This window comes from Humulus lupulus, chromosome 4 (assembly GCF_963169125.1).
Source record: "Humulus lupulus chromosome 4, drHumLupu1.1, whole genome shotgun sequence".
In the NCBI taxonomy this organism is placed as follows: domain Eukaryota; kingdom Viridiplantae; phylum Streptophyta; class Magnoliopsida; order Rosales; family Cannabaceae; genus Humulus; species Humulus lupulus.
Genome location: NC_084796.1, coordinates 97326667 through 97353982, shown reverse-complemented (window position 1 = coordinate 97353982; position 27316 = coordinate 97326667). Strand labels below are relative to the sequence as shown.

Sequence of the window (27316 nt, the reverse complement as noted above, 5' to 3'; positions counted from 1 at the left end):
AATCTAATGGTGATCACCTGAGATAGCAAGCATAGACCACAACAATATAGGAGCAAGATGTTACCAAGCATAATAATTAAGACCAAGCATAAGAATTAAGAATAACTCCTAGAAAAGACCAATTTCAAGTAATTATGAGAACGCATATGCAAATGTGGTGTGGTATGTTCACATCAGGAGGGGTTTTATTGGGCAACCAAGTATCCTCTTTCTGTGTAAAATGGCAAAAAACAATATCAATTCTATTATTATACCATTGATGTTAATAATAAAACATACTGCTAACCAGAAAATGTACAGATAATTCATGTTACAAAGCTCTTTTAGAGTAGTAATTGACACCATGATTTACCACTCTCAACATAAAGATATAACCAAATAGGAAAACAATACAAAATGATGTTGAAAATTCCTTATTGCCCTGACTAGAATGAACTATACATTCGAGAAGAATCATAAGAAAACAACACCTCTATAAATCCTCATCCATTTGTAACTTCAATAGGACAAGAAAAATTGATGCATTGCTCATCATGCTCCGAGTTATCATCACCATCCATTAACTCATGGGTGGCTTCCTGAACCAGATATTTCCCTTCTAGAGCACATAATAACCTAGAAAAGAATGTAAAGAGACAATTTATCCTGTCCTTTATTAATGATGAAATTAAATCATAGTTTTAGGTTAACACTCTAAAATATAGTATTAAATTGTGATGCTCTTACAAGAAAATGAATACCTCGTGGCAGGTCGCACCAAGTTTGTACCTCTGACTAGAAATTGAGCTTTCTCAGATGCATAACCCCAAAATCCACCATTAGTGTCATGTAGATGAATGCCTTGTTGTGGCATTTCCGAAATATATACAACATGATTCTATTTGATAGGCCTTGGAGGGCCTTGAGAACCATTTGAAAGAAAAGTAGAAACAACTTCTGAGTTTCCAACTGAAGTCCCATCATGCAGAACATTTTGGGGGTCACGCAAAAGGCCAGCTACATTTTTCCCCCTTGCTCACTTGTTTGGTTAGCAAGGCTCTTTAAAAGATGTGATAACAGATCCTGCTAGGTACTCTGGTCAGGTTTATTGGCTGCACAAAGTTAAAGTCACTTAGGTCAAATGACACCATGAATTTAGAAGACCAAGGCAGCAAAATATAAATATCAAAGGATCAACTTAGCTCAAATGGCTTACACTAATCTTATTATTCATAGTTATAAATCACCACTATAAGTACAGAATAACAGCCACAAACCTTTCCCAACAATGTATTACCCTTTTTTAAATTCTACCTTTGATTTCAAAAAATATTTTGAAAATATGAAACCGTAATCATAGTCACACAAGCTAAATTGAGTTAATCTATAGAATGACAATGAAAGACAATCAATCACACTTCTAATTATAAACTTTCCAGATGCATTATTACTTCACTACATTAGTTCTTGGACATCACTTGTAAAAGGACTACGACAACATTGTATACAAGTAAAAAAGTTTGACAAACCAGAGAATAGGACCCGCATTCTCAACATCCCCGAGCAACAAATCCTTTAAAACAAATAGACAAAATGGTTGTAAAGGATAAACAGACAAACAAACAACTATAATCCAAAAATCAACAATTTGTTAAGAATAAATGAGGTTAAAATTTAATTAAAAAGACAGAAACATCTATCAGAATCAAGATTTATTATTTTTCATTCCCAACTCCCCAACTTTTTACTTATCGTTCCCTTATGATCAGATAACAAAGGCTGTGAAGAAAGAGAATTCACTAGTGAACATGAAAACCAAACAATGCAGTAATCCCAGAGCCCAAAATCTCAAATTTTTGGCAAGAAGCGAGAAGGGTTTTTGAGGAGCATGCACACAAAACAATCCCAACTAAAAAACCTCAAATAAGAAACAACTGGAAGTAATACAATAATCCATAGAAGAATAAAGAAGAGAAGAAGAGGGGACGTAATACAAGAGTCTAAACTTTTGCTAAACTTTACCGATTGAAATTGAAAGAGAGGGGGGTGAGAGAGAGTGAAATAGATCATAAAGACAATATAGAATGAGACGATAATCTTACCCAAAGAAATCTGAGTGGAGAGTGGAAGCCATGGATGAGAGAAAAAGAAATCGTCGATGTAGTGCTGGTTGAAGAAGACGAGAGATAGGGAAGTGAAAAATGTGTTTTAAAAAAAATTTAAAAGCAACAAAATTCTGTTTTCAAAATTTACTTAATTTTATTTTTAAATTAAAAAGATAAAAAGCAAAAATTACTTACGGAACGTGTTGCTTTATTATATTTTCAGATTTTTAGTAAAAAAAAAAAAAAAAACTTTTTAAAGTGTTACTGACTAGACCCTATTCTCCTATTTGTCTTAAAAGTTGATTAAATAAAAAAAAAAAAAAAGAGAAAACCAGAGAAACCTAATAGGACTAAGCTATACACATTGTACAGTCCAGTGTATGGGACCTAACTCAGGAATTTATAGGCTGGAATTTGAATTTTAAATTTCAAATAAGTTTGTTTAATTAGTTATTTAATTATTCTTTTTTAAATATAATTTAAATAGATAATTAAATATAAATACCAGATCAGTTTTAATTTGAATTTTATTTTTAATAAAATAAATATTATTTAATTAGATTAAATATCTTTTATAAGTGTGATAGTACATGACTTTCAGAATATAAGATTTTATTTTTATGAGATTAAAAATTTCAGACTCTCTCCAACCCAGACTATTTTACCATTGTCCTCCAACCAGGACTATATGCTTACCATGTCCTGGCTCCAACTCAGACTATTTTACCATTGTCCTGGCTCCAACCAGGACTGTACGCTTACTATGTCCTGGCTCCAACCCGGACTATTTTTCGTTAGGGTTCTGGTTCCAACTCGAACCTACTTACTATTTAGCCACAGAAGACCAAAGCATTGCAAGAGTAGGCATTAAGCATACCCTGGTATTAATGACCCAAATAAAACTAGTGTAATATACTACTAAAAGCAGACACTAGTATATTCATGTTGTAGCCAAGAAAGAGAAATGCTAACTTACTTGGAGTCCTTAGTTCCCATCTAGATCTTTTAACTTCGTTATTGGCTTTTCCCTTCGCGGAACTGTAATTAATACAGTGTACTTGGATTAAACTATGTCATACTTGTATAGCTAATATTCTATGATAGCTACATTCAATAAAGTTCTCTTAGAGACTTTATACTAAAATTTCTCTTATGCACTTTACAGTGCATAAGACTAGATTCCGCTTTCATCAATTTACGGTTTCCTAAGAAAAATCGTCCTTACCGCAACATGCTCTCCATATTGTGCATTTGAATATTCTATCTCTAGATGACTTTCTCAATCGTATTACGTGTATTTTGGTTACTTATAAAAGGAGTTCTAAACAACTCTTAATCTTAGAAAACTACCCACTTTTTACTCAAGTACGGAGTTTACTGTTTTCCATTCTTTACCCAAAAATACCGCGTTTCGACCTTTTACAATTTATTATCCATTAACGATAATATTTTTTTATTTACAGTTTTATAAGACCTAACTCCCATTTTTACCATCTTTAATCCATAACATAGGGTCTCTATTACGTCATTTTCGAAAAGAAAGGGCAATTGGACCCCGTGTTTAGAATATAGTAAAAAAATGAACTCTCATAACCTTAAGATAATTTGGGGTTGGTTAGATATCCAAAAATTTAGCTATTTTTGAAAACAATTTCATTTCCAATTCCGAACCTAACTTTTTCACTATTCATTTTAACGTGATAAAAATCCTGCTTTTAAGCTCATATTCTATGTTAGGTTCTCTAAGAACAACCCTTTAAAATCCCGTTAACGTATTATGCATCCTAATGATGGGAACTAGGTGAAAGCTCATGTCAAAAATTCAATTTAGGTTAGGAGAACTATCCTCCCAAAACTCGTTTTTTTTGTTAAGGTTCGAAATTATTATTTTTCCCCGTTTTCAGGGACACTTAGAAAAATTACCACTCTTAAACCGTGACATATTTTAATATAAAATCTTACCAGCGCCTTGATACATATCTTAAAAAATTTCTCACCAAGTTTCATAATTTTTGGGATGGTAAAAACCATTAAACCATTTAAAGAAATCTGGGCAATGCCTGCTGCCCAGGAGTTTTTCTCAGATTTTTATGGTTCTTTGAAAAATTATTTCTCTTACACCGTAGTCCAGTTCTTTCTAAAATTTTACCAGGATCTTTAATCATATCTAATTTAGTTTCTCTCAAAATTTCATAATTTTTAGGATATAGGACCACATTAAAAATGTATGACAATCTAGGTAGTGTTTGCTGCCCATAAATTTCGTTTTCAGATTATTAGGGCAAACTTTGAAAAACCATTACTATTTAACCATTTTGCATTTTCCCCTAAAATGTTTATGTGATCCTTATACATATTTAAAATAACAGTTTACCAAATTTCATGGCTTTTGGTTCAGTAAGACGTGTTTAATATTCAAAACAATCTGGGCAGTGCATGCTGGCCAGAAATTTTCCTGATTGTATCAAGATGCCAAACAGTTTATAACTTAGGTTTGAAAACACCTTTTTTCAATTTTTCCAAAGCCTAAACTCAAGTAATCATCTAAAAATATGCAACCATACAAATTATGTTCACAAACAAAGGTATTAGGGTATGATATGACCCATTGGAAGTTCGACCACGAAAACTTGGTAGCATGCATTTTTACACATTCTAGCAAAAATAAACACAACTAGAAAAACCCTAGCGACATGTATGCATGAAAATAAAAAAATCAACCAAGCTAATCCTCAAGCATAAAATAAACCTCAAAAACCAACAAAATAACATATACAACCAGATCTAACATCAATAACCAAAAACAACTCAAAAACCAAGCAAAAACTCTACCTTTGTAATTCTAGCTTGGAGATGAGATTCCTTAGCTTTTCAAACTTCCTCCTTGGATTCTATACACTCAAACCGAGCCCCAAAAGTTTCACATGCAGATTTTTAAAAGAGTGTTAGGGTAGAAGATGGAGATGAGGGGAAAAATTACCAAAACTCTAAAATCCTTCCCTTTGTTCTCACTAAAACATCAAAAACTTCAAATATTGAGATCTTCTTGCACAACTTCCCTTTAGACCTAGAACACAAGATCCATGACATGCATGGCTATTAGAATCACATGCATGCAAATTAAAACCCCTTAGGATTTCAGGTTTGAAAGAAAAGGAGAAGGAAAAAGAATGTACTAGGGTTCGAAACTTACACTTGCCTAGATATCTCTTGAGTTTCTTCCTTCTTCAATGGGGAGATGAGTGCTTAGCTTTTAGGAGTGGGAAGAGTTTCAGCCATGGAGATTGAGGGGTAAGGTTTCGGGTTTGAGAGAGGGAAGTGGAAGAGAGAGTGTCTCTTATTTTTTTCTTTCTTTTGAGAGAAAAATGATTACACCCTTAACTTGTAAATGGGGTAAGACTCTTACACTTCTCTTAGGGATAGGTGTCCTAGCTCTTGAGAGCCCTAGGACTAGCCTTGCCACCCACCCCTTTCTCTCCCCTCCTTTGGAATTGACTAAAATGCCCTTGTTCCTTTTAACTCACTTCTAATGCACTCAAGGGCCCTTTGATAATTACACTCTCTAAATTTAACCAAAATTTTACCCTATAGTTTTTAAATATCTCCAAGCTAAATTAAATAAAATAAATGTGACCAAAAATAAAATTTTGTCACATAACACATAATTTTTGTAATTTACTCAAATTGACCAAAATGCCCTTAGAGGCTCGGGCAAGAATTTCCATTCTTAAGCCTGATGGATTGTAATTAAATCCTCAATCAGTTTTTCTTAAATTTATTGGCTCGACTATACAGTCCCAGTTGCCAAATACTTTTATGCCATAGTATTCTTCATTTTACCTAATCCGAGATTTTTCCGTTGTTAGGGTTTGCCCCTCGGTCCAAGATCAATTTTCCTTGCACAGGCCTAAACCCTTTACCAAATTAACACAATGGCTATAAAATTCACGAAATAACATAATTTCACATAATATTATTTATTGAAATAATATTTCACATAATTCTTCACCGGCTCTAACCGGCTATTAATAGGTGTTTAAAACACGGGATGTTACAATTACTAGATAAGAAGATCATTGATTTTATACAAAAAGATTCAAGGACACTTGATAGACTACATGAGGTTATCCCTGATTTGTTTTGTATGTGATTTAATGTTTATATGTGTATATGATCTTGGTTGGTATTAATATTTATTAAAATGGGTTCATATATTCTGCTGCGTACCTTTGATTTGATCATTAAATACTAACAACTCTATGTTCCAAGCGGCTATAGAGTCGTGCAAGCGTATATCACGCTTCCGGGTTGGCCCAGCCATAACGGCCTATGTTCCACACGCTATTGCCGACCACGACTTATTACTCGAGCTATTCAACCGGATACAAACAGATAAGTATTTATCACTTAATACAGATATGCAAAGTGCAATTCAATCATGTTTAATCAAACATTTCAAGCATGGTTATAACCATGTTCCATAACCGGGGCTCAAGCCCTAATCTCAGTCCAGATGCAGTTTTCTTACCTCAACTCTTGAGAAAACTAGGTATGATGACCCTTAGTGGGATCCTTTCCTCCCAAGCCTAGCAGTACACCCTAGTCACAACCATAATAAGGAATATTTTATAGAAAATTGAACCAATAGAGCTTCTGGACCAAGTCCTAGCCTCCGGGAGCTTGAATTCTACTAAACTGGGTAGTAGAACCATTCCCGAGCCCTTAGAGTTGGGTTCCCATGACCCAAAACCTAATATTCCAAATTTCCCTCTCTGAGCCGCAACACTTCCCAGTTGTACCGCGACCCCACACTAGGCCGAGGTGCCAACCTAAATTCTTAGGGAACTTGCATCGCTACGACCACCACAAAGGGTCGCGATGCCTAACTGGGCAGAGAGCTCACTCACACTTTCCTCACATTTTTAGCCACGTCGCTACCCACTATCAAGGCAACCCTTAGCCTCGAAGATATTCCGGCGGGCCGCAGTGCTCAAACCAAGCGGCGCGACGCTACCTTGCCAACCCAGAAACCAAACAATTTTCTAAAATCGCAACTGCCCCAAATCCAACCCAAAATTTTGTTTTAATAAGCCGCGACCCCACAAAATTGGTCCTAGGAACACAAAAATACAATATACAACCCTCAAAACCCACTAAAACACACTTAAACACCAAAACTCAGAAATTCTTCAAGAATGCTAAAAAACAAAACTTAAAAACATTAAGAGATTGGATTTACCTCTCAGAATTTGAATTCCTACTGTTTCCCAAGCTTGACAGCCCTTAGTCTCCCCAAAACATGCTTCAATTACAACCAAACTCCTTCCTAGACCTAATAATCACTAAGAACTTTAGAGTTCCTTCTTGAAACAAAACACAAGTGTGAGAGAGAGAGAGAGAGAGAGTGAGAGAGAGTGAGAGAGAGAGAGAAATGAGATAAAAAGAGAGAGTGGAAGTCTTTTTCTGAGTTAATCAACTCAGCTTAGGCCTATACAACCATATGGTCCGAAAGAAAAAAATGCCCTCGCTTCACAACCTCCTCTCAAAGCCCCTCAAGGGAAAAATGGTCATTAGAAACTCTAATCCCATTAAACCTCCGATTACACTTACAATTCCCAATTAATTCCACCGTTCACGAAATACCACTATTTCCCCCAATTACGACTCATACTCCAATGAGTCCCGATAACTCACAAAATTACCAAAATACCCCTTGGCTCACCCCGAGCCAGGTATTAATCCCCGTTGTGACTTTACCTCTATTGTAATGCCCCGAAATCTTCGATTTGGTTTAATGGCGGGAATAGTAGGGCGGGAGGGCCATACTTGTTTAATTATGCCATTAATTGATAAAATGCATGTATATGTGAATTACATTATAATATGATGTTAAATGCATGCATGTGGGTCCACATTTTTAATTACAGGGGTGTGATGATAATTTGGCCCGTTGAGGGTATAATTGTATGTATGTCAATGATATGTTGTTGAGACCACATTATAATGTGGGTTTGTTCGAGCTATTCGGCATGAGACGGTCTTGGATTATTGATTAGCGGTCTAGTTATAACAGGTTTAAGTCCGAGGCTCGGGATAAGTCGCGGGGTGATTTTAATGGTTAGAGCGTTACTGGGAGTTAAAGGGTAACGGGATATGAATTATTGTTTGGGATTATCGAGAATAGTGGGAATTGGAGAGCGTTAATTATGATTAACGAGATAGGTTGGAAAGGACAATTTTGCCCTTGGGAGCCTTTAGAAATCTTTAATTGACCTAGGGGTATAATGGTCTTTTTACCCCTAGGATAGATATAAACTGAGTTAAGCTGTAGAATTGAAGAGAAAACATAGTGTGATCAAGAGCTTACCCGTACCTTCCTCCTCCTTCATCTCCTTTGTGATTTTTGAGCTCTTGTTGAGGATTCTAGCTTGGGAGGTAGGCCTTGGGAGTTTGGGAGAGTGGTCTACCACTGAAGAGCATCACAACCTGAATTTGAGGTAAGTTTCTAACCATTAGTTTCCATGTATGCTCTGTTTTGATGTTTAGTTTCAGCTCATGATTTTGTTGTGGATAGTTGGAATTGATGGAAGTTTTGGTTGGGATTTAACCTGGGTTTTGCTAAGGGTGTGATATAGATAAAGTTTAGGGGTTGTATTGGATATTTGAGAGGTGTTTGAGCTTGGTTTGAAAGGTTGGTTCCAAGGAAAAACGCAAGGGAAGAAAAACCAGGGTATTGGCTGAACTGGGGCCGAAGGGCTGCGGCGCTTGGGGAAGGGCCGCGGCGCTTGAGGCAGAGGCGTGAGGGGATTGTTTCTGTTTTGGGGAAGGGCTGCGGCGCTTGAAAGTCATTTTGGCCAAAAATGTGTTTTTGACCTAGGAATGCAAACCTTAGGCCTTGGGATCGATCCTACTACCCGGTTTAGTGGGATTCGATGCCCCGGAGGCTAGGTCTTGGTCCGGAAACATTTTATTACTCAATTTATTGATGGAATCCCATAATTGGTTATGACCAGGTGACCGTTAAGGAACAAAAAGGTTGATCATTCTCAAGGGTCGTTCTTATTATATTTCTCGCTCGAATCCGAGGTAAGAAAACTGCACCCCATATGTGACATGCATGATTATTCTTGAGGCATGTTGATTGTGTAAATGTGGACATGGTTTGATTACTGAATGCTTAGAAAATCTTGCTCACTTGTGCATGGTATTGGCTCATTAGTCAGATTTGGCAAAGGTGTCAGTATCAACTGTGAAGCTGTGACTCATTAGTCAGGTTTGGCAGTGGTACTAGGCACTGGTCACACAGTGCTGACTCATAAGTCAGGACGGCCTTAGCGTGTTCAACGCAAGCCAATAAAGATTAGATCTAATCGATATCTGCATTGGATGACTCAAAGAGCATTAATGCCGGACCGACCTCAAGTTTGATGAATACTTAAAGCGCTTGTGTGACTTACCCATCAGTCACTCATCTGTTAAGTTAGAGACTTACCAATCAGTCTCTCATCTGTTTAAGGCTAGTGGCTTACCCAGTAGCCACTCTTCTGTTTAAATTAGTGACTTGCTTGTCAGTCACTCAATATGGTTTACTAGAACCTCAAGTGATATTCACTCATCTGTTTAAGAGCTATAAGCTCTGTGTGATTATAATGATAATCATTTGATAATGTATGTGTACAATATTGTGTTTTCTTGCTGAGCTTTGGCCCATGGGTGCTATGTGGTGCAGGTAAAGGGAAAGAAAAGCTCACCCAACCTTGAGTGGAGAGCTTAGGTGGTGATGTGTACATATGCGGCCGCTTGACCACCACGGCCAAGGAGTTCTCAAAGGAACTAGGGGGTTTACCCTATTTTTGCCGTTTAGGTCGGCGGGTTTGTAATTTTGAAACAGTAATGACCTTTTTGAGTTGTAAATAACTTGTAAATGTTCTTGTGGGCCCATGAACAGTTTTATGTATTAAATAAAACATATCCTTTCCTTTTGTTGGTTTTTCACCTTAGCTTGTTAATAACACTTAGAACACGTTTTTAACCAAAGGACTCGGGTAGCGGGTCAAATTTCCGGTTCACTGTTCACCGTAACGGTTCTGGGGTAACCAGGGCGTTACATCTATTTAATTAAAATGATCGACCCCTGCAAGGTTTCTCAAATATATCCACATAATAATGTGGTGTCAGTCATATAACACAATATAATCACAATTATGCCTTCAGCATGCCAAAATTACAAATATGCCCCTATAAATAAAAGTGGGTCTTTACACACATTATACACTTAAACATGCATAACCAGTCAAATCATAATATAACTCATGCAATTCACACAATCACATAGATATTCAATTAAATCATATAATATCACAGAATATGACAATAATGCCATCCCGACACCCTAATCAAGGCACTAAGCCTTATTAGGAACTTTGGGGGCGTTACAATTATCCCCTCCTTATAGAAATTTCTTCTTTGAAATTTACCTAAACAACACAGGATACTGATGCAGCATGTCGCTTCCTCGACCTTGTTTTTCCTTCATAATACCTTAACCAAAGGTATAGTCTTGTTCCTCAAGACTTTATCTTTTTTGTCCAGTATCTGAACTGGTCGCTCCTCATAGGACAAGTATGTCTGTAATTCTAGATTCCCGTAACTCAACACATGAGTCGCATCTGGCACATATTTCTTAAGCATCGAAATATGGAATATATTGTGAGTCCCTGCCACTAACGAGGGTAAAGCCAACCTATAGGCTACCTATCCAATCCTCTATAGAATCTTAAAAGGTCCCACAAACCTAGGGATCAACTTGCCCTTCTTCCCAAACCGCTTCACTCCTTTTAGAGGTGAAACACGGAGGAAGAAATAGTCCACAACCTGGAACTCTATGTCTCTATGCTTGGGATCAGCGTAGCTCTTCTGTCGACTCTATGAAGCGAGCATCCGAGCTCTAATATTTTCAATAGCCTCATTGGTCCTCTGAATTTCTTCAATACCCAGATATTTCCTTTCACCCATTTCATCCCAATGGATGAGTGATCTACATTTCCTACCATACATCATGTCATATGGAGCCACTCCAATAGTCTAATCATAGCTGTTGTTTTAGGAAAACTCAATCAAAGACAAATACTTACTCCAGTGCCCTTCAAAGTCCAAAACGCATGCTCGAAGCATGTCTTCCAGTATCTGAATCGTCCTCTCAGATTTTCCATCTGTGTGAGGATGATAGGCTATACTAAACTTCAGCTATGTGCCCATATCCTTCAGCAGACTTCCCCAAAACTTGGAAGTAAAGGTGGGGTCTTGATCTGACACAATAGACTTCGGAGCCCCATGAAAGTGTACAATCTCTTTCACTTACAGCTCAGCATACTGATCCATTGAAAATTTTGTCCTCACAGACAAGAAATGGGCTGATTTGGTATACCAATCCACAATCACCCAAACAAAATCCTGCTGACTCACGGTCCAAGGTAACCCCACTACGAAGGCCATAGTAATCTCCTCCCATTTCCATTTAGGAATACCCAAAGGCTGCAGTAGCTTGATCGGTCTCTGGTGCTCAGCTTTCACTTGCTGACACATTAGGCACTTAGCCACATACTCGATCACATATTTCTTCATCTCAAGCCACCAGTATACAGATTTCAGATCCTGATACATCTTCATGGTGTCTGGATGCAATGAATAGGGTGTAGTGTGAGACTCAACCAGAATCTCTCATCTGATAGCAGAGTCAATCAAAACGCAAATCCGCTCTTTATATCTCAGCAAACCCATCTCTGAAAACTATAGTCCTTAGCCACTCCAGCTAGGACATCCCCTTTGTGCCTCATCAATTAAGGATCATTCAACTGACCTTCCTTTATTCTTTCGAAGAGAGTAGACTATAGGGTGATATTGGCTAACTAGCATACCATCAACTCTATCCCTGCTCTAGTCATGCCCTCTAGCAACTCCTTTGATATATGCTTCAAACTAAATAATTGTCCCAAACCTCTTTGACTCAAGGCATCTATCACCACGTTAGCTTTCCCTGGGTGGTAAAGAATCTCACAGTCATAATCTTTCACCAACTCCAGCCAACGCCTCTGTCTCATGTTCAGATCTTTCTAGGTAAACAAATATTTTAGGCTCTAATGCTCAGTGTATATCTCACACTTTTCCCCATAAAGGTAGTGTCACCATACCTTCAATGAAAAGACCACCGTTGCTAATTCCAGGTCATGAGTAGGGTATCATTGTTCATATTCCTTTAGTTGTCATGATGCATAGGCAATTACTTTTCCAGCCTGCATAAAAACACACCCTAACCTCTACTTTGATGCATCGCAATAGACCACAATCTTCTCTTGATCTGAAGGAAGACTTAGAACTAGAGCAGTGATCAATTGCCGTTTCAACTCCTGGAAGTTGTTTTCACATCTATCTGACCATACAAACTTCAGATTATTGCGTGTCAACTCCACCAGTGGTGTCGCAATCCTTGAGAATCATTCCATAAAGTGCCAATAATACCCTGTCAATCTAAGGAAACTTTTGATCTTAGAAACACTCCTTGGGCCTTGGCCAATCCCTGATTGCCTCAGTCTTGGCCAGATCCACCTTGATCCCATCTTTACTAACAATGTTATCGAGGAATGCCACTTGAGGTAACCAGAACTCAAACTTCTTGAACTTGGCATACAATTTGTGCTCCCTCAATCCCTGTAGTACCAACTAGAGATGTTGCTCATTCTCTGCCTCTAACTAAGAATAAATCAGGATGTCATCGATGAAGACTATCACAAATATGTCTAGGTAATCCTTGAACACTCTATTCATCAAATCCATGAAAATTGCTAGGGTATTAGTCAATCCAAACAACATGATTAAGAACTCATAATGCCTATACCTAGTAAGAAAAGTTGTCTTTGGAATATCTTCCTCCTTGATCCTCTGTTGGTGATAACCAGATCGAAGATCAATTTTTGAAAACATTATTTTTCCCTGTAGCTGATCAAATAAGTCATCGATCCTTGGTAGTGGATACATATTCTTGATAGTTAGCTTATTCAGCTCTCTACAATCAATACACATCCTCAAGGAACCATCATTCTTCTTTACAAATAAAACTGGTGCACCCCATGGCGAAAAACTAGGCCTGATAAACCCCAAGTCCAGTAGCTTCTGTAATCGAACCTTCAGTTATTTCAATTCTGTTGGAGTCATTCTGTACAATGCCCCTCCTATCATACTTAATCATTTAATTATTCTAAGGGTAAAATAGTCACTTCCCCCAGTTCCCTCTAATTCCTCAAATGTTCCTAATATTTACCCATTAATCCTGCCATTCAAATTAATTACCATTCACTTATTCACTGTCTAATAATTCCCGATATATTCTCTAAATTCCCAAAATTACCCCTATGCTTCCCAGAGCCGGGTATTAAACCCCACTGTGACTATTTCGCTAATTCGCTCACTAGGATCGTCTCGAGCCATGCACTGCGAATATATCCACATAATAATGTGGTCTCAACATTTTATCACATATAATCACATTTATGCCCTCAACGGGCCAAAATTACAAATATGCCCTTATAGGCTACAAAGGGCCCACATGCATATCTAATATTCACAAACATGCATGTCACATAATCATATAATCATATTAATCATGCATGCCACATAATCATGCATTAAACCATTAAATCATACATATACCAATTATGCCCTCCCAGCACGCTAATAAAGGCCCTTAAGCCTTATTAATGATTTTGGGTCGTTACAACAACTATCCCCTCCTTACAGAAATTTCGTCCTCGAAATTTTACCTGAACAACTTGGGATACTGAGTCTGCATATCCTCCTCCTGCTCCTAGGTCGCTTCCTCGACCTTGCTGTTCCTCCATATTACCTTAACTAAAGGTATAATATTGTTCCTCAGGACCTTGTCCCTTTTGTCTAGAATCTAAACTGGTTGTTCTTCATTGGAGAAGTCTGCCTTTAGTTCCAGATCCTCATAGCTCAATACATGAGTTCCATTTGACACATACTTCCTCAACATGGAAATATGGAATACATTATGCACACTAGACAGTGCAGGGGGTAAGGCCAACCTATAGGCCACATGCTCGATCCTCTCCAGGATCTCAAACGGTCCTACAAACCTAGGGCTCAACTTGCCCTTCTTCCCGAACCTCTTCACCCCTCTTAGAGGTGAAACCCTAAGGAAGACATAGTCTCCCACCTGGAACTCTACGTTCCTTTGCCTCAGGTTTGAATAACTCTTCTATCTACTCTGAGATGCGAGCATCCGAGCTCTAATCTTCTCGATAGCCTCGATGGTCCTCTGTACTGCCTCAGATTCTAAGTATTCCCTCTCACCCATCTCATCTCAGTGAATGGGTGATCTGCACTTCCTACCATATATCATCTCATAAGGTGCTACCCTAATGGTAGACTGATAGTTGTTGTTATAGGAAAATTCTATCAAAGGCAAATATTTACTCTAGGATCGTTCAAAGTCCAACACACATGCTCTCAGCATGTCCTCCAATATCTGGATAGTCCTCTCAGACTGACCATCGGTCTGAGGATGATAAGCTATGCTGAACTTCAGCTGTGTACCCATCGCTCTCAGCAAACTTCCCCAAAACTTGGAAGTAAAGATAGGATCTCTATCAGACATGATAGACCTCGGAGTCCCATGAAGGTGAACTATCTATTCTCACATAAAGATCTGCATACTGGTCAACCGTGTAATTCATCCTCACCAGTAGAAAATGAGCTGATTTCGTATATCGATCAATGATGACCTAAATAGAATCATGCTGACCCACTATCCTGGGCAATCCTACCATGAAATCCATCGTGATATCCTCCCACTTCCACTCTGGAATATCCAGAGGCTGTAACAGTCCTGTTGGCCTCTGATGCTCAGCCTTAACCTACTGACAAGTCAGGTACCTTGCCACATACTCAGTCACATCCAACCTTGCTTCCCATTGTAATTGCTATTGTAGCAAATGTGTGGCCCAACCCATTATCTCTTCATCTCAGGATACCAATATAAAGCTTTCAGATCCTAATACATCTTCATGGTGCCCAGATGAAGAGAATAGGGGGTAGTATGAGATTCATCTAGAATCTCCCATCTGATCCCGGTGTCTGTAACGCCCCAAACTCCAGGGACCGTTACGATGTGCCTTGTAAACAGTGCTAAACTCGCTAATCGAGTCATTTGGCCAAAATCGTGAACTAAGTATGATTAGCGGTTTAGGGATTAAAAACTTTGGTTAGGATGTAACGTTTCACTAAAACGTTTAATATGTACATTGGGATCCCGAAAATATAATTTCAGAGTCTATTACAGAAAATATTTACAACAGGCCGTTCTAAGCGGCAAAATAGGGTTCAACCCTAGTTCCACTTTAAACCTCGGCCGTGGTGGTCGAGCAGCTGCATATGTACACGTCATCACCTAAGCTCTCCAACTCAAGGATGGTCCAGCTTCCTCTTGCCTTTACCTGCACCACGTAGCACCCGTGAGCCAAAGCCCAGCAAGAAAACACAATAAAGCATGATATAATATCAACAATGATCATAATAACCATTCAGGACTATCAGTCCAAGCAAATAGGTGACAATAGCCAAAAGTCACAATAATGAGCATAGCTCCCTCTAGCCATGTGACGATAGGGTCACCAGGGCTTAGCTGATAAGTAATTCCTTCATAGGTTTGATCAGGACAGGTGCATGGTAAATGGTCACTAACATAACCTTCCTCCTGACTCTAGAGTCGTGCTATGGACAGCGTCCCCTAGCCATGTGAAAAACAGTCACCGGGGTTATATACCTTGGCTATAAACATCTGATCATAGACCAGGCAAGCGCTTATAAGTTCTTCGACCTTAGGGTCGGTCCCGCATTAATGCCATGGAGCTATTCAATGCATGTTCATCAACCTTAGGGTCGGTCTAGCATTAATGCCATAGAGCCATTCAATGCATGATCATCGACCTTAGGGTCGGTCTAACATTAATGCCATAGAGCCATTCAATGTGTAATTCTCGACTTTAGAGTCGGTCCCTGACTAGTCAGTGTTATTCACAAGTAAGTCATGCCACCAATCATATATCACATGTTCCATATCCATAAACAAGGTATTCAACATGCTTACTAAACAGGTATTAGTACAATTAGGACCATGCATAAACACAGAGGCTCAAGCTCTGAACGATATCATACTCAGTATACAAAGCATGTCCTAATCACATGTTTCTCATGTATCATATGCAATATATCCAGCAATCCAACATGCACCAATAACAGCCATGCATGTCACGCTCAATAATCAACCAACATGCATCATAATAGCGATGCATGTCATACTCAATAATCAACCAACATGCATCAAGAATAGCCATGCATGTCATACTCAACAATCAACCAACATGCATCATTAATAGCCATGCATGTCACATATACACAGGGTGCAGTTTTCTTACCTCAAAGTCGAGCTAGAACGATTAAAAGAACGGCCCTTGAGAACGATCAACTTTTAGTCCTTTAGCGGTCACCTATTCATAACCAAATATAAGGTATCATCAATAAAAATGATCAACATAAGTTCCCAAATCAATATCTAGCCTCCGGAACATCAATCCCCACTTAACCGGGTACTAGGTTCAACTCCGAGGCCTATGGCTTGAATCCCCAAGCTAAAAAACATGTTTTTGGTCAAAATGGCCTTAAGGGCCGCAGCTCGCCCTAGCTGCGCCGCGGCGCGCCTCCCAGACAGAGACCACCCTCCCTGCCAGACGCCTTGAGCCGTGGTGCACCACAGCCATGCCGCGGCTCAATACCCAATTTTGCCCAGAAAACTCAGCACGCACACCCGACTTTCCCCTGCGTTTTCCCTTGAAACCAGCCCTTCAAACTTGTCCCAAACCTCAACCTAACACCCAATTCAACCACCAAACATCCTCTACAACTCACCCTCATCAAAACCCAAAGTAAACATCACCCAAACTTCCATTAATTCAAACTTTCTACAAGAGATTCACAAGTTAAAAACTAAAACTCAAAACAGAGTATGAATCAGAAACTTATGGCTGAACTCACGTCAAACACAGTTTTGAATCCTTCCCAATGGCTGAGCTAGGTCTAGAACTCCCAAGCTTAGACTCCCTAGCTTGCTTCCTGATAACTCTAGGATTTAGAGTTATTTTCACATCTTTAAACTTAATTTTCAAACCAAAACAAAAGAGTAATGAATTGTAAGTAGTGTAATTGTGTCCATTTAGTGTATATTTGTATCAAGGGACCATGTATCTGTATTATCATATTTTTCTTAGTGATTTATGTAGTTTCGTGTTTATGTTAATCAGGAAAGGAGGCTAAAACAGGTGATTGGGAACTTTGGATCATGAAGAGGAACAATTCTGGAAAGAGCATGTCGCTGTACTCTTAATGCTGTAGCAAATCTATCGTAGCAATTGGAAAGGGCCAGAAAAAGAAAATCGTGACAAAATTCCAGCTGGACTTAATGAGGGATAAAGGATGCCTAGGTGGCGAGAACGCTGTACAATGAGTCAGCTGGATGGTGTGGCAAAGGACAAGAGGGCACAATTGACTTGGACTTACTAATTAGGGTAAACAAAGTACCCTAAAGAGGAGGCAGCCGAAAAGAGAAGGACACACCCATCATTTTGGAGAATTCTGGATATTTTCACGGAAGACAAGTACAGAGAGAAGCAGAAAGAAAGAAGAAGAAGGGAGTACGAAATAGGAGAGAAAAAAGAAGGCAAACGCCTAAGGGGGACTAGAGCTCAACACTCAATTCTCTCTAATGTCTATTTCTCTTTAATTTTGTATTATTTTCTCATCTCAATTTTTGTTCAAACTTCATGAAAATATCCTGTACTGGTTTTATGTTTATAATTTCAGCTATGAACTAACACCCAAATCTATTTTTCTCATATCTGAAATCCACCCAGAATTCTTTCATTTTAATCTCTGATTCTTAGTTTGATTAATTTGCTCATTTACATTTATTTTCAGAATTAATTACATAAATTTTCTCTTGACTTGGTTACTGAATTGTAAATTGTTATTAGTTGATATTGCATTATTTTTAGTTTAAAAGTCCCTATGGAGACGAACTTTGATACTGTATCACTGTATTACTTGTTGTCGACTGTGTATACTTGCGCATATTTTAATCGTTAGAAATTTCCACAACAAGTTTTTGGCGCCGTTGCCGGGGACTTTAAAATTAAATTCTGTTTTATCAACTATTTTACAGTTTATTTTCATTGTTTTTAACCTTGTTGGTTCGGGTTGTGCAAACTCAGGTACCTACAGTGTATGAACCAGTAAGAGGACAGTGAACTTGCTCCTATTGACCCCGAGATCGAACGTACTTTCAGAAAAAGGAGAAAGGATCAAAAGGCTAAAAGTCGAGGCACTTTGGCTGAGCGTGTTGATGATGAGGGGGATGGCCAGCAAGTTACTAATCCCATTGTTTTGGCGGATGACAGAGCCAGAGCAATACGGGAATACGCTGCCCCCATGTTTAATGAGCTAAATCCAGGCATTGTGAGGCCAGAAATACAAGAAGCTCAATTCGAGCTCAAGCCAGTGATGTTTCAAATGCTCCAAACTGTGGGGCAGTTCAGCGGGATGCCAACGGAGGATCCTCATCTCCACCTTCGTTCATTTTTGGAGGTGAGCGATTCCTTTAAGCTTCAAGGAGTGAGTGAAGAAGCATTGAGGCTGAAGCTATTTCCGTTCTCTTTAAGGGACCGAGCTAGATCATGGCTCAACACCCTTCCTCCTGATTCCGTTACAAATTGGAATGACTTGGCTGAGAAATTTCTAAGAAAATACTTCCCTCCCACCAGAAATGCAAAGTTTAGAAGTGAGATTATGTCGTTTCAGCAGCTGGAAGATGAGTCCACTAGTGACGCGTGGGAAAGATTCAAAGAGCTTTTAAGAAAATGTCCACACCACGGTATCCCACATTGTATACAAATGGAGACATTCTACAATGGTCTCAATGCAGCCTCTCGAACGGTTTTGGACGCTTCAGCCAATGGAGCCATTCTTTCCAAGTCTTACAACGAAGCATTTGAGATTTTGGAAAGGATTGCAAGTAATAACTATCAATGGTCAAACACTAGAGCTCCTACAAGTAGAAAGGTGGCAGGAGTTCTTGAAGTAGATGCATTAACGGCTCTAACAGCTCAAATGGCCTCAATGACCAACATCTTGAAGAATATGAGTTTGGGAGGAAATATTCAGCCAGCTGCTGCCATTCAAAGTGTAGAAGTATCGTGTGTGTATTGTGGGGACGGGCATACTTTTGAGAATTGCCCTTCAAATCCAGCCTCGGTTTGCTATGTGGGTAATCAGAATTTCAACCGCAACAACAACCCATATTCTAACACTTACAATCCAGCGTGGAAGAATCATCCTAATCTGTCATGGGGGGGTCAAGGAGCAAGTTCAAGCACAGCACCAGCACAAGGAAGACAAGCATATCCACTAGGTTTTTCACAGCAGCCGAGACCTTCACAACATGTTCAGAACACCCAGCCGAATTCTTTGGAGAATCTAATGAGGGAGTATATGGCTAAGAACGATGCAGTAATACAGAGCCAAGCAGCTTCTCTTCGTAATCTTAAGATGCAGCTCGACCAGCTAGCCAATGAAATGAAAACTAGGCCGCAAGGATCTTTGCCTAGTGATACAGAAAACCCAAGGAGAGATGGGAAAGAACACTGTAAAGCTATTCAGCTGAGGAATTGTAAAAATCTAGGAAATTCTGAGGAAATACAGGGTAGTGGAGAGCCCACTTCAATCCAAAGCGAAGGAGAAACAAGTAACAAAACTGCCCAGGAAATTGCTGAAACTGGCCCAGTTGCTACAACAAAGGGTCAACAAACTGCTCCAGTAAATTCTGGTCCTAAACCGCCCCTTCCATTTCTGCAGCGATTTCGCAAACAACAACAGGATGGTCAATTCATAAAGTTTTTGGATGTACTAAAACAGTTGCATATTAATATCCCCTTGGTCGAAGCATTGGAGCAAATGCCGAATTATGTCAAGTTCTTAAAGGATATTTTGACAAAGAAAAGGCAATTGGGGGAATTTGAGACTGTAGCTCTCACAGAAGGATGTAGCGCGATGTTGAAAAGCAAGATCCCTCCTAAGTTAAAAGATCCTGGCAGTTTCACGATTTCGTGTTCTATTGGAGGTAGAGATGTTGGAAGAGCATTATGCGATTTGGGCGCTAGCATTAACCTTATGCCTATGTCAATCTTTAAAAAGTTGGGTATTGGTGAAGCACGACCCACGACTGTTACATTACAGCTTGCCGACAGATCCATGGCTCATCCCGAGGGAAAAATCGAGGATGTTCTAGTCTAAGTTGATAAGTTTATCTTTCCGGCTGACTTCATCATTCTAGACTATGAAGCGGATAGAGAAGTGCCTATAATATTGGGTCGGCCCTTTCTTGCTACAGGGCGTACTCTCATTGATGTACAGAATGGAGAACTTACTATGCGGGTGAATGACCAACAAGTCACTTTTAGTGTATTCAAAGCCAAGAAGTTTCCGGATGAAGTTGAAGAATGCTCTAGAGTTGATGTTATTGACACTTTAGTGGCTGAAAGAATCAGTAGAAGTGTGGAAAAAGCTGCTATGGGTACCCAGATTTTTGTAGATGAGGAGGATTATAGTAGTGAGGAAGAGTAGATTATTACATGGGTGGATTCTTATCAACCAGTAAAGAAATTCAATAAAGTTTTTGAAGCTCTAAATCTGCCAGAAAAGCACTTCCAGCCACCCAAACCATCTATTGAAGAACCACCCCAGCTGGAGTTAAAGCCACTGCCTAGTCATTTAAAGTATGTGTACTTGGGCGACAATGATACTTTACCTGTGATAATATCTAGCTGTCTGGGGTCTGTTGCTGAAGAGGCATTGCTGAAATTGCTGAAGCAGCATAAAAGGGCGATTGGATGGACAATGGCTGATATTCAAGGGATTAGTCCAGCGTTATGTATGCACAAGATCTTGCTGGAATCTGATTGTACTCACTCTGTGGAGCAGCAAAGGAGGTTGAATCTAGTAATGAAGGACGTGGTTAGAAAAGAAGTCATTAAGTGGCTTGATTATGGGATAATCTATCCGATTTCCGATAGCACTTGGGTTAGTCCTGTCCAATGTGTTCCGAAGAAGGGGGGTGTTACAGTAGTTACAAATGACAGCAACGAACTTATTCCTACTCGCACAGTTACTGGGTGGCAGGTTTGTATGGATTATAGAAAACTGAACAAAGCCACTAGAAAGGACCATTTCCCTTTGCCCTTCATCGACCAAATGTTGGACCGCTTGGCGGGTAAGGAGTTCTTTTGTTTTCTTGACGGGTATTCTGGGTATAATCAGATATCTATTGCGCCTGAAGACCAAGAGAAGACTACTTTCACCTGCCCATACGGCACATTCGCTTTTAGGAGAATGCCCTTTGGGTTATGTAATGCACCAGCCACATTTCAGCGGTGCATGATGGCTATTTTCTCGGATATGGCTGAGAGTATCTTGGAGATATTCATGGACGATTTCTCTGTCTATGGGGATTCTTTTGAAGTTTGCTTGGAGAATTTAGAAAAGTCTTAAAGAGGTGTGAAGAAACTCATCTAGTGTTGAACTGGGAAAAATGCCATTTCATGGTGCAAGAGGGCATTGTATTGGGGCATAAAGTGTCTAGCAAGGGGATAGAGGTTGACAAGGCTAAACTGGAAGTTATTGAGAAACTACCAGCCCCTACCACGGTAAAAGGCATTAGAAGTTTCCTCGGCCATGCTGGCTTTTACATGCGTTTTATAAAGGATTTTTCAAAGGTGTCCAAACCCTTATGTAGCTTGCTGGAGCAAAATAAGCCTTTTGAGTTTACTGCTGAGTGTAAAGAGGCATTTTTGAGATTGAAGTCAGCCCTTGTTACAGCACCAGTGATCACAGCACCCGACTGGTCATTACCTTTTGAACTTATGTGTGACGCCAGTGACTTCGCGATTGGAGCTGTTCTTGGGCAGCAGAAGAACAAAATTTTTCATTCCATTTACTATGCAAGCAAAACATTGGTGGACGCCTAGATTAATTACACTACAACTGAAAAAGAGCTGCTGACCGTGATTTTTTCTTTTGAAAAATTTCGATCCTATCTTGTGGGGACTAAGGTTGTTGTGTACACGGACCACTCTGCTATCAAGTATTTGATAGCCAAAAAGGATTCTAAACTGAGGCTTATACGTTGGGTTCTATTGCTGCAAGAATTCGATTTAGAAATCCGAGATAGGAAAGGCACTGAAAATCAAGTAGCAGACCATTTATCAAGGCTGGAAACTCATAATAACAGCAGCAAATCAGAGGCAGAATTGCAGATTCAAGACTCCTTTCCTGATGAACAATTACTAGTTGTGGAACAAGAGCAGGTACCATGGTATGCAGACATTGTAAACTTTTTAGTTGGGGGCGTACATCCACCAGATTTCAACAAACAGCAGCTAAAAAGATTCTTACATGATGCCAGATTTTATTTCTGGGATGAGCCATACCTGTATAAGCAATGCCCAGACCATATAATGAGAAGATGTGTCTCAGCAAATGAAGTTTCCAGCATCCTAGAACACTGCCATTCAGCTCCTTATGGCGGTCATTTTGGTGGGCAGCGCACCGCTGCCAAAGTATTTCAGTCAGGGTACTATTGGCCTTCTATCTTTAAGGATGCCCACGATTTTGTTCAAAGATGTGATCGCTGCCAGCGAGTGGGAAATATCTCAACAAGGAATGAAATGCCACTTAATTACATTTTGGAGGTGGAGTTGTTTGACGTATGGGGCATTGACTTCATGGGGCCTTTCCCTTAATCTTTTGGGAACCTCTACATTTTAGTGGCTGTGGACTATGTATCGAAATGGGTGGAGGCAGTAGCTAGTCCTACGAATGATGCAAAAGTGGTTATGAAGTTCCTGCATAAACATGTTTTTACAAGATTCGGTACGCCAAGAGCACTAATTAGTGATGAGGGGACGCACTTTGTCAACAAAGTCTTGGCTGCCTTATTAGCTAAGTACAGTGTAAAGCATAAAATAGCCACGACATATCACCCACAGACTAACGAGCAAGCGGAGATTTTGAACAGAGAAATTAAGGGAATTCTTGAAAAAGTGGTGCATCCCAGCAGGAAGGATTGGTCCCAACAATTAGATGATGCACTCTGGGCTTACCGTACAGCTTTTAAAACTCCTTTAGGCATGTCTCCTTATTGCCTAGTTTATGGGAAGGCGTGTCATCTTCCTGTAGAATTAGAACATAAGGCATTTTGGGTGTTGAAGAAGTTAAATTTGGATCTTGTAGTTGCTGGAGAAGCAAGAAAGCTGCAGCTGAATGAACTGGACGAGATGCGGATGTTTGCTTATGAAAATGCAAAGCTGTACAAAGAAAAGACGAAGAAATGGCATGACAGCAGGATCAAGGAAAGAGTATTTGAGAAAAATCAGCAAGTGTTACTGTTTAACTCCAGGTTAAAGCTATTTCCTGGAAAGCTTAAGTCCCATTGGTCTGGACCATTTATTGTGATGGAAGTGTATCCATTTGGAGCTGTCCTGGTGAAAGATGAAAAATCGGGAAGAGAATTCACAGTTAACGGACAGCGGCTGAAACGTTATTTGGGTGGGGAGGTTGACAGAGAAAAGACCTCCGTCAGTCTGAAGGATGCTTGAAGGAGAAAGACTATGGGTTGCCATGCATTTCTTGTGTCACATTTGGGCAACCCATGAGTGAAAGAGACAGTTGTAAATAAATAATGTATGTAACTAAGTTTGGGGTGTATTACCCCTTGAAAAAAAAAAAAAAAAAGAGAGCATCAAGAAGCAGGTCAGCCAGGAGTTGATAAAGCTGGGAATAGGCTGAGAATAGAAGTCTGGGCAGAGGCGTTATTGTTCTGGAATGGTGGATTGCTATATCATTGCTTCAACATTTAGCAGGGTCGCAGGGGAAGAATGTTATGCTATAGCAACTAGTCAGCAATGCTGAGCAGCAAATCAATGAGGCTGGGTCCAAGAGAAAAATATCGGGGCTTAACACGGGATTGCTTGGTTCGAAAAGAAAAATCGCACGTGCTTGAATAAAGGATTAAATGATTAATGAATTAAAGGTGCAATCATTGGGTGCATTTCAATTGTTTTCGGACCAAAAAGCTGTCAAAATTTTGGATTTTTGTGGACCCAGCAGCCCGTAGACTTTATAAAAAGAAATAAAGAAAGGGTCCATTTGACCCTATATTATATTGGGCTCCCAAGAATTAGTCAACTGGGCCCCCCATGTGTAGTCAATCCATCCTTGTTCCTTGTTTACTTGGTCAGCCCACCAACCCAGCATTAGCCCACCAACCTAAAACCCTACCCCACTTTTTCCACCATCACTTTCATCTTCCATTTCTCCAAACCGCCGTCTGCCACCACTTCACCTCCACACACCCGGTCGTGAACCATTGCCTTGGCCCAGCTAACATCGAGCTCCACCCCACGAACCTGACAGAGCGCCCACACCGACAACCTTTAAATCACGCCCAAGCCGTCGCCCATTCCACCCCGGTCGTCTAATTCTACCAAACACACCCCAGAAAAAGAAACCCGAGCCCCATTACATATACACCTCTTCCATTCATCCATTTGTCCCAGCTCACCAAAGACAAACCGATCCTTTATCATTTTACCTAAACCCCACACAACTCCAGATTTCGACCATGCCAAGAACCAAGAAAGTGGCACATAAAGTGAAGAAGAAGCCCTTCCATGAGGTGAAGAAATTCTATTGTCCAACGGCAGAGGCTAAATACAACAATACAGTGGTCAATCAAGATTTGTACATGGAGCGGGGTTTGGTGGCTGATAAAGCTGGACTGGATGAGTTGCCCGAGTGGTTGAGTACCACGATACGTGATCGGCATTGGGAGAACTTCGTGGTGCAACCCGAGCCAGCAGTCATTGAGCTTGTCCGAGAGTTCTATGCAAACTTTCTCTCTCATGAATGGCCCACCGAAGTCATTGTGCGAGAAGTTGAGGTGCCTTTCAATGCTGAAGCAATTAATCATTTGTTTGAGCTGGAATCAGTTAAGTGCTCTTTTACCCCATGCCGAGGGGAGGTGACAGGGAACACACTAATAGAAGTTATGGAAACAATAGCTTAGCATGATTCTACCTGGGATGTGGATGAACACGACAACTTACGTTTTCGGAGGACGGAATTGGAGCATGATCTTAAATGTCTGTACTCATTTGTTCAGACCACTCTCTGCCCTACTTCACATGATTCTACGGTGAACAAGGCTCGCGCCTTCATGGTCTATTGCCTGCAAAAGGGATTCCAAGTAGATGTCGGGACAGTGTTAGCTCAAGAGATCTTTGAGTGTTCCCAACGCGGAAAAGGGAAATTGTTTCTGCCTGCTACCATCACCGCTCTTTGCCGTGAAGCTGGAGTCCCTGTTTTGCCTGAGGAAGGTTTGTTACATCCCAGAGCAGCTTTCAGTTTTGGCCCATCCCGAGCCACCAAGAACCCCCGTGCCTCTGCCTCTTCATCGGCACCTGCTGCCCCGGTCGACGATGCTCTTTTGGAGCGGTTCACTCAGTTTGAAGTGATGCAACAACAAATGCATCACAGGCACGAAGAGCTTTGTGGCCGTATGCACTCTTTTTGGCAGTATGAGCAGCAGCGTGATGGCATCATGGAGCGGACCTTCAAAAAGCTCACTCCGAGAATTGTTCCTCAATTTCCACTGTTCCCGCAGCAAATTCTTGATCCATGGACTACACATTCAGCACCTGCGCCTAATCCGGATGTTCCTCATGAGGACTCCGAGTAAAGGGGGTCTCCTTATCCTATTCACTATTTTAATTCCTGTTTTGTGTTTGTGTTCTTATGTTAGTTTTTATATATGGTTTAGACTATATTTTTCGTATTATGTTTCTGTATTGTCTTGTACTGTTTTGTTTGTGTTAGTGTGTGTTGAGAGATTGAAAATATATTCCTGTGGCCTAGTGTTCCGCTCGATGATGATATTTTTCCATTCGCTCCATTCATGTAACTGCCTGGCTTTATATGTTGCTTCTGCCTGTTTACTTGCTGGATATTATGGATGTTTCTTTTTAGTCTCTTTTCAATAGTGTATAATGTTGTTTTCCCACCATACTTTGAATTTTTTCCAATGATTGCTGAGTATATGCTATTAGCATCTAGAATTGGTTAGTGCATTTCCTTGAGGCGAAATCCTAGCTCGACTTATCCCTAAGACATGATTTAGGCCATCTTTGGACGTTTGAGCCTTTCTAGCCTTCCTTATAAGCATATTTTTCCCTTAGTCACCCATTTTTGAGCTGATTAGCCTATTCTTGTATTTCACCCGATCATACATACCCATTACCCCTATATTACACTTTCCATATATGTCCCAACTTGATTGCCATCACTTGTCAAAAATTAATTGTCACACTGAGTTTGGGGTGAGTGCGGTGAGTGTAGCTTGTGGCGAGCTAATTCTTGATTACTATTTTAGCCACATTGGGGACAATGTTGGGTTATATGTTTGGGGTGGGGAATTAGCTCACAAGGCATGCCATTATTTATTTGCATTTTCTCTTGCTATATATCATGTAATTGTATCTCTCTTGTGTTGAATCTGGGTGGTTTGAAAGAAAGAAAAAAAAAATTGAAAAATGAAAATTAAATAAAAAAAAAATTAGAAAAGCAAAGAAGAAAAAATATATATTATGTGTTTAAAAAAAAAAAAAAAAGGAAGAGAGATAGGAATAAAAATAGCAAGAAAAATAGATTACAACCACATGTCTTAGTGAGTAGAATTAATTATAGGGAAGTGAGTCAAAATAGAGAAATAATGAAGGAGAGGTTCGGTTTTTAACAAGTGAGGTGGTTAGGTTTAAGCTAGTAAAATATATCCTTTACCATACCCTAGCCCAAGCCTTATATTACAAGCTTAGTAAAGTCCTATTGATCAAGGGGATAAGTTGAGACTACATTAGTGGAGAGGAGTGCACTAATTCAACTTATGGAGCTATTATGAATGAAAAAAATCAAAGGGTGATTGTAGAGAAATTCAAAGTTCGGTGGGATGCAATTTTATACACTATTGATTAGAGGACTCTAGAGAGATGTTAGTGATA

General features: G+C 39.7%; 1 protein-coding gene, 1 long non-coding RNA gene and 1 other non-coding gene across 3 annotated transcripts; 1 reads left to right on the top strand and 2 right to left on the bottom strand.

The window, feature by feature from the left end:
- Positions 1–221: 221 nt before the first annotated feature.
- On the bottom strand, positions 222–2267 carry LOC133829086 (uncharacterized). Its single transcript, XR_009891516.1, has 3 exons — positions 2082–2267; positions 741–1091; positions 222–615 (listed from the first exon to the last, which is right to left on the bottom strand). It is a non-coding gene; the product is annotated as an uncharacterized LOC133829086 (long non-coding RNA).
- Positions 2268–18641: 16374 nt separating this feature from the next.
- On the top strand, positions 18642–20501 carry LOC133832412 (uncharacterized). The gene has a single exon (XM_062262758.1). The coding sequence runs from the start codon at positions 18642–18644 to the stop codon at positions 20499–20501; it is 1860 nt and encodes a 619-aa protein (XP_062118742.1).
- On the bottom strand, positions 18981–19087 carry LOC133833731 (small nucleolar RNA R71). Its single transcript, XR_009893096.1, has one exon. It is a non-coding gene; the product is annotated as a small nucleolar RNA R71 (small nucleolar RNA).
- Positions 20502–27316: the final 6815 nt, after the last annotated feature.

Excerpts from the sequence above, each read along its gene's own strand:
- LOC133832412 (XM_062262758.1), top strand. The coding sequence starts at position 18,642 with ATGTTTAATGAGCTAAATCCAGGCATTGTGAGGCCAGAAATACAAGAA.